This window comes from Solanum pennellii, chromosome 3 (genome assembly GCF_001406875.1).
Source record: "Solanum pennellii chromosome 3, SPENNV200".
Taxonomy (NCBI): domain Eukaryota; kingdom Viridiplantae; phylum Streptophyta; class Magnoliopsida; order Solanales; family Solanaceae; genus Solanum; species Solanum pennellii.
In genome coordinates, this window is record NC_028639.1 from 67,618,053 (window position 1) to 67,626,323 (window position 8,271).

Sequence of the window (8,271 nt, forward strand, 5' to 3'; positions counted from 1 at the left end):
TCCTGCTCTCTATTGTGACAACAAATCAACCATCTGTGTGGCCAAGAATTCCGTCCTACACACCAGAATGAAGCATGTTGATACCGATTGTCTCTTTGTTCGCGATGAAGTTCAGGCCGGCACCATGACTGTGCAGTATGTACCCACTGAAGAACAACCGGCTGATATTCTCACCAAGCCTCTCCCGAGCCGACAGCACGATTACCTCAGTTTCAAGCTTCCGTTCGCTTCCGCTCAGCTCAGCTTGAGGGGGGATAATAACAGATAGTATCAAATAAATAGTATAAAATAATATTAGTATTTACTGTGTACTAATCCTAGTCCTATTAGGATTAGTACTCCTTCCTATATCTCCTATATATATCTCCCATGTATTCCCTTAACACTTTAATACAATCAATATTCCTTCACATGTCAATAAAATATTGAGATTGAAGAGTTATCAAATATTAAAAAAAACGACTCATTTCAAAATATATTAAAAGTGAAAGTGAGACAATTAAATTGAGAAATGTTAAAAGTATTATCAAAAATAAAAATGCAACCAAATTTTAAATTCTTGCTGTATGACGGGTAATGTTCTTACTTGGTCTTTGTAGCTTTTGCATTGCGTAGTTATTTTATAAAACATAATTAATGGATCGGATGTATAGAAGAACGTTGGCAGGAGAGCTATGGGAACAAGGGATGTAATATCTTTTGCATTTTCGTAATCTTTTACGCATAAATTATACTGAATATATTATTATTTCGCATCGAACTATTCGAAAGAAACCTTACCTCATATATTACTTGTATTTTATTTCTTTACTGTTTATTGTAGGGCTGGTTTCTGAAAACTTTTTCAGTATCACTGTTGGAACTGACTGCACAAAGATTTCAACCTTTCCCTGCTTGGAAAAATGTTAGTAAATGTGTAGGGACACTTGTTTTAAGGGACACCCAAAATTAAAGGTACTCTAAAAAACAAAATGGGATCTCTGCTAGCTAACAGAATGGTACTTTGAACGACAAAACCTGTATCCAGCATGCTTCGTTGTCGAGTCAATTCCCTAAATGATCATTCATTTTAAAATATCATTTGTATTTCATTTATATTTTATTTAGGATCAAAATATAATTCAACTATCACTATTTTCCTCCAAATATACTTGACACTTTAAAATTATTACTCTCTCCTAATTGGCATGACATGTCATTAAAGTATTTTTTTAATAATAAACTAATTTAATTCATTGAACCTATTTAACTAAAATAATAATCATATTATTTTTAATCTATTAAGAATAAATTTTCATACTTAAATTTTTTATCATAATTAAACTTTTTGTTTTTTTATGTTATGAAGAATACATTTTTAAGATGTACTATAATTTTATCAATTTTGAATACTTATAAACACATACATTCAAAAAAATATTATTATACAAATCACTCATTAACGCTAATTACATCAATTAGTCATAACTTGTATAATAAATCAATAATATTAAAGGTCAATTAACCATTACAATAATATTAATTGTATATTTTGCAATTCATGCTTTCGATATTATTTTTTTTTGAAAAAAAAAAGAGAAGAAAGTGAATAATATTATATTTTTATCCAATTAGAAATACTAAATACATCAAAAGTCTCCTCAAATTCTAGTTGATATGCCCTGTCATAAAATAATCATTTCAAAAAAAATACTAGACCTATTTAATTCATCAAACTTATGTCTCTGAAGAAATATATAAATTAACGAGAATTTATGAAGATTATAAGAAAAATAATTTTAAAAAGTCTAATAAGTTTATATTTTGTCACCAAACAAAATTCAATGAAAAACCTCCGTGTGCATTTATTACCTGATAATTTTAAAATTCCTAACTAAATTATTTGAAAATTTTAAACAACTTTTTTAAATAAAAGTACTTAGATAAATTTGTAAGGTTGACAAAAAAATTGATAAGAAAGAGAAAATTATCATTTAACTTTTTTTAATTTTATTTTTTTATTCTTTTATTCTATATTATATTACATTATAACTTTTCATACAATAAAACATCAATAAATAAAATAATAATTAATTGAATTTATTTATTCAATTTGATAGTATACATATTATATGAGATTAATATACTGATAAATAAAGATCAAAATTTTATTTTCTATAAATATTATTCACTTACTATTTTCTTTTAGAAAAAGATATTGTAAGTATATATGAATTTCAAAGCACTCAAATAATTATTTTTTAATAATTAATCGACCTTTAATATTATTAACTTATTATACAATTTATGATTAATTGAATTAAATTATTGTTCATGAGTGATTTGTATATCAATATTTTTTGAATGTATGTGTCTTTAAGTATTTAAAATTGATGAGATTATAGTAGGTTTAAAACGCATTCTGCATGACATAAAAAATAAGAAGTTTACTTATGATAAATAATTTTAAGTATGAAAATTTATTCTTAATAAATTAATTTAAAAAATTTAAAATAATATGACCATTATTTTAGTTAAATGAGTTTAATGAATTAAATTAGTCTATTATTAAAAAAACTTTAATGACATGTCATGCCAACTAGGAGAGAGTGATGCTTTTGAATTGCCAAGTATATTTGAGAAAAATAGTGATAGTTGGGTGATATTTTGATCCTAAATGAAACATAAATAATATTTTAAGGCAATTCCCTTAACTTGAGTGACCATTTGGGGAATCGACTCCTCCACTGTTTCACTATATTATAGAGGGGACGTGAATTTGCAGAGGTGGTTTTTTTTTACAAAAAATAAAAATGAGTCGAGTTATTCCAACCTCATCACTTCAATTCAAGGGCACAACTGAGCAGGGCTCAGTCACCTGCTCGGTCACTTAGCCAACCGCCAGACAAGGATGCAAACCAGCTCCTTTAATAGAATATAGACAGACAACATTCAATGAAACAGCCACTACGGTAGATAAAGAAAAACAACACCAAAAATAAGAACACATTACAAAGCATCTATAAACACTTGTTTAAACCTTCTTAAACTCCATTAGACTCCTAGGGCGGGGCAAATTACATATATAACTTGCGCATTTGACTAATTCCACAACATATGTGTCGTCTCCCTCATCCCACACCATTGCAAGTGTCAGATAACTTTGTCCACAAAAAATACATGATAGACAAACTCTATCATAAAGCAGGATAAGAAATCAAAGGTGCATGTGACATTATAGCATATAAATGCCCATTAACAACAGCTCTAACACCATTCGCGGGGACACCATTCTGAGACAGAAGTGACGAACCACTATGGCATTTTATGAGCAGCATAATACAAGGCAAACAATAAGAATACATGACAAGACATATCTACCAAAAAAAATAAAATACATTATATTGCATGCATAAAATGCTAGAAAGGAGGAAATATAATACATAAGCTCAAAGTGAACAGCTTCACGGAAGAAAGAAAAACTGAAAATATATATGAAATTCAAATTATCAATTTACAACACTGATTCAATTCTGTTTGCAGTCATATATTTCAAATCTTCATGGCAAACTTGAACCTTACCTCTGCTTCAACTTATTGCTGTATGTCACTTCTACACATTATGAATTTTCCGCATTAACCAATCGACAATGATACAATTTGCCAGCCAAAAGATCAAAAAGTAAACAAGTGAGTTTGAGAATCTATATGATGAGAGGAGATCATACATATTTTGGTACACCTATCCAAAATAAGACACCTTAGCAACCCATCACTGCACAATTATAAACAAAACTTCCTGAATGTTTTCTCCCTAACAAATTCCAATTTGGTGCACCTTCTGTAGGTTCCCAAGAATTAATCTCAATGAATCGCCCATTTAACGCCCTCGGTCCTCCAATAACTATGAGCTGATCTCCACATGCCCTAAATGCTAGACCCCAACCATTCATAGAGGTCGCCTGTTCCGGCAATCTTCCTATAGTAATCCATAAGTTTCTTTGCTTATCATATTTCCAAACTTCATTTTCAGCATAATAAGCAGCATATAACTCATTCTTCACAACTGCTAAGAGTGGAGGTGCCTTAGCTATTGCAGGAGCATCATTGGCTACAGCTCCTCTGTTACGTGCTGGGAACATATCAGGTACCTCCGTCCAAGACCTTGCTTTGAAATCATACACTTCACCACAAGTAAGTACATTTGAATTGCCAACACCAACCCCACCAATTATATGGAACTTCCCATCCAAGAATACTCCAGAACACAATTTTCTTGGTTTATTCATGCTTGGCAGAGTCTCCCATGTTCCTGTTTCTGAATTATAAAGCTCAGCAGAGCTTAGTATATTGCCCCTTGAGTCACAACCGCCTGCTACAATTGCAATTTCCCCGAGGCTTCCAGAGCCAAAAAGGCACCTAGGTGTGTTTGTCTTCATACCCGATGACCATGAGTTGGTCAGGATGCTGTATTTGTAGATGACATGAGACTCTATTGCCTTTCCAAATACAAGAAGTTCAGTACCAACTGCCAGTGATTCCTTGTCAGAACACATGAAGCATTCATTTGATGTCATCGCCGGCAAATGCATCCACCTAGAGCGAATGGGATCAAAGGCCTCCCACTCAAGGAGGTTGCAAGAGAAATAAACCCAATGTTCTACAATACCCATTTGTCTCCTCAGCCTATACAGTTCTCCACTCTGAATTAAAGACCTAAAACTCTGGTTCAATGAAGCAATTGACCCATAATCTGACCTTGAGCAATGAAGCATGCAATTTACTGAAAGGTCTCGCCCAATTTGGTGGATTAAAGAGCTTGAATCAGAGTGAGTGCCACTATTCTGCTGCTTATCTGAGTGTTCTTCTTGACAGAGCGAAAGATCGTGAAGGCACTGCATGGCTTCTTCCTTCTCTTGGTCATCAAGCAGCTTGGATGACTTTCTCAAACCAGTGTCTGCTACATCCTCCAAAGGACGCTTTCCCTTTGAGTGTTCAATCACTTGGAAAGCATAGTATATCCACTTGCTCGCTTGCTCGCACGCACAAGGCAAGTCCCTTGAAACATGATATGATTCCTCCAACATGACGCTTGATATGCACAGGGGTCGGACAAACACACCTAACCTGCAAAACCAAAGCCAAAGATAATGTCCTTAAAAAATTATGCCAAATTATAAGATCAGAATTTAAATTTTGTAGATATTCCAGTAAGAATACCACATCTACAAGCACAACATCTTTCAATAGAGTGCAAACATGAATTGACTGAACAGTAATCTTTAATGTCTCCAAACACTAGACAAAGCAAGCATATAGTATTCCTACAGATATATAATAAGTGATCAACATAAAAACATGGAAGTAAAACCAAAAGAGTTATGGTCCTTCAAAACAAAGAAAAATACATGAAAGTGAATTCAAAAATTGTTCACAAAAACAATTATTAATGAGCTTAGACATCACTATTGGAGATCCTGGTCACTTAAAACCTAGTATAACTGAAGGCCATAACACTACAAAATGCAAGGGCATAGAATCAGCAGGTTTTACTCCTTTAGGACATCGAATTAGGGGATTCTGTGGGAAGAGAAAAGGGTAAAGGAATTACCACCATGGATGAGTTTGGATTCATTGAGAAAGAAAGACAGAAAACATAACCACCTATCATGAGTTTTCTTACTGTGTAAACACTTGTAACTGCTACAAACAGTTTTCAATGGGAAATTTTTCCAAACATGTGATGCAGGATGCTTCCATGAGAAGCTTTTCCCTACTTTGGCAAATATATTCCACACCAGATAAACTTCCTCTCCCCATTTGCCTCTTGTTTTCTCAATGTAACTACTTTCTTGCATTGGATTATCAACAGATTGAATTCAGGTAACACATATCCTCCATGACTCAGAGCTATTTAACTCAACAATTCACAATGCAAGCATATAACACAGAAAAGATGATGTATTTATCAACATAAAGTTGTAAATTAAGACATTCTCTGGTTAAAACACTTCCCCATTTCACAGTTTGTGGAAGTATTTGAATGTTCTTACAACTTGAAACATCCAACTAAAGAGATCTCCGACTAAATGATAAAACTTCATTTGATTTTCTTACAAGCTAATTATTCAAGTATCAGCCGCCAGCGGGCTCCAAACAATTTTTAAAATTACAAGAGAAAGATAACGCCTTAGAATAACAAATTCCTTTAAAAAATCTAACTTTGAAAGTTGTGAACATTGATTAATAACCTGAGCACTTTTTCCCCTTCAATTTAGAATAAAAACTAGATTTTTGTGAATAAATTTAACTTGAAATCTCAAAGTAAGAAGGGTTTAAACTTTAAAAGTGGACGCAAATTATCCTTATCCTGATAGATAAGGCTCCACAGTTATATCAAGGAAAATAAACCCATCTTACTCAATTGAAACTAAAAAGCAAATGATTCTATCTAGAAAGCAGCAAATAGACCTAACAGCAGCAATTCATGATAAAAAATCAGGCGAATTTCTGGGTTTTCAAGCCTACCAACTTGCAGAATCAACAAAAACTTCATACAGATACAATAGCAAAAGAATTGGAACCCAGAAAGTTCAACATATAAAAATGGAAGCAAGAGATAAAGGAACTTACTGAGTTTTGCAAAAGGAAAGAAAAAAAAAACAAAGTGGAGAGGAATGAATTAGTTAGAAACCCATGAAACTAATTAATGTAAAGCAGTAAACAGCATATGTATTTATCAAGTTTCAGTGGGCAAGTTTTGTGGGTAAAGACAATTTTGCTTTGAGGACCCTTCCGTTTCGAATCTCAGATACAGACAGCTGTTCACTCACTCACTCACTATTTTATTCTCATTTCTCTCAGACAGACAGAGAGAAATTGGAATTTGCAAAGGAGATGAATTGATAGTGGCTGGTTTGAGTTTCGACGAATAGATTAGATTGTTTCTCTCTTAATCGAGTCTGAATTTTAATAATAGTAAATTTTTAATATAAATATTTCATAGTTAGTGAGTGAGAAATAAAAAGAAGATAATTATCGCTATTTTTTTTATTTTTTTTCTTGTGTTGGATTGATTAATAATAGCTGAATTTATTATAATAAAGAAAATAATTCAAAGGACATTTAACGGAAAAGAGGTGGTGGTGGCGGTGGGTGGGACCAGTAACGGCGGAGCAAGAAAGTGACGGTATGTTCACTGGTAACGGCCGTTTGTGAACGTGTAATGTTGTTCGCACGCGTAACGCTCTTTACCTTTTCTCCAGGGATTTTTTTTTGTATAAGAGGGTGTTTCCCGTTTCTCTCCGCTATTTATTGCTTTGTTCCCTTTTTTAATCTCTGTTTTAATTTATCTGATTCGATTTAATACTAAATTTAAAATAAGTATAAATATTTAAATTTTAAACTTGTTAAAATATTTGTTCATTTGGTGTTGTTATAATATGTAAAATCTAACATTAAAGAGTTGTTAAAAAAGAAAAAAAATTATTTATAATTTTTTGGTTTGGCAAATTATGTTTGCTAGTTAAATATATAAAGAAATATACATTATTAACCATCTATGTCAGTTTCAATTATTAGCTAGGTGTACTAGGTAGTGAGTCAATATTTTTAAAAAATTATAACATTTTTTATTTTGATATAGTATCATTATGTAGAGTATTAAATTTTTTTTGGAACTCCAGGATAATCTGCAGTCACTACAATCTCTGCCACAACTTCTTTCTTAATGTGTGCAAACCACGCAGGAAATGTAAATAGCACTAGGCAAGCCTTATGCGACAGGTTCGACTCAGAAGACATTGAGGAGAAATCGATCCCGAGTCATCCGTGTGAATAACCACCCTCCAAACCAACTAAGCATCCCGAAGGACTAGAGCATCAAATTTGATATGATCAAATTATGAAAAGAAAAAATATAATTAGAACTTTTATATATAATCCTTTTAGCTCAACTAAAGTAACTGTTGAAGTTGATAAGATTATGAAGGAGTTAGTTATAGTTAGTTAGCTTTCCGTTATAGTTAACAGCTTTGTTTAGTTAGTTAATTTTCTGTTAAAAGTTCTGTTAGTGTTAGATATTTTTTTCTTCAATCTTCAATTGTATAAATATGACTACTACATGTAGTTCATAACACTTTTTTCTTCTCTTTCAATCTGAGAAATGGTTCTCTCTATCTTCAGCTTTGTGTTCAGTTGCAGCCACCGTTAATGGTGGTTTATCATGACTTTGAGCTTCAACATGGTATCAGAGCCTTCGTTCGATCACTTCTTCTTGTCTTCGTCTCTGTT

At 32.3% G+C, this 8,271-nt stretch overlaps 1 protein-coding gene across 1 annotated transcript; it reads right to left on the bottom strand.

Annotated features, from left to right (window-relative positions):
- Positions 1–3,357: 3,357 nt before the first annotated feature.
- Positions 3,358–7,030, bottom strand: LOC107015038 (F-box/kelch-repeat protein At1g74510-like). The gene is made up of 2 exons (XM_015215191.2): positions 6,613–7,030; positions 3,358–5,106 (listed from the first exon to the last, which is right to left on the bottom strand). Exon 2 carries the CDS (start codon positions 5,064–5,066, stop codon positions 3,741–3,743), a length of 1,326 nt encoding a protein of 441 aa, XP_015070677.1. The 5' UTR covers positions 5,067–5,106; positions 6,613–7,030; the 3' UTR covers positions 3,358–3,740.
- Between the last annotated feature and the right edge of the window lie 1,241 nt (positions 7,031–8,271).

What these genes read in the sequence shown, in the direction of transcription:
- LOC107015038 (XM_015215191.2), bottom strand. Translation starts at nt 5,066, where the DNA reads ATGTTGGAGGAATCATATCATGTTTCAAGGGACTTGCCTTGTGCGTGC.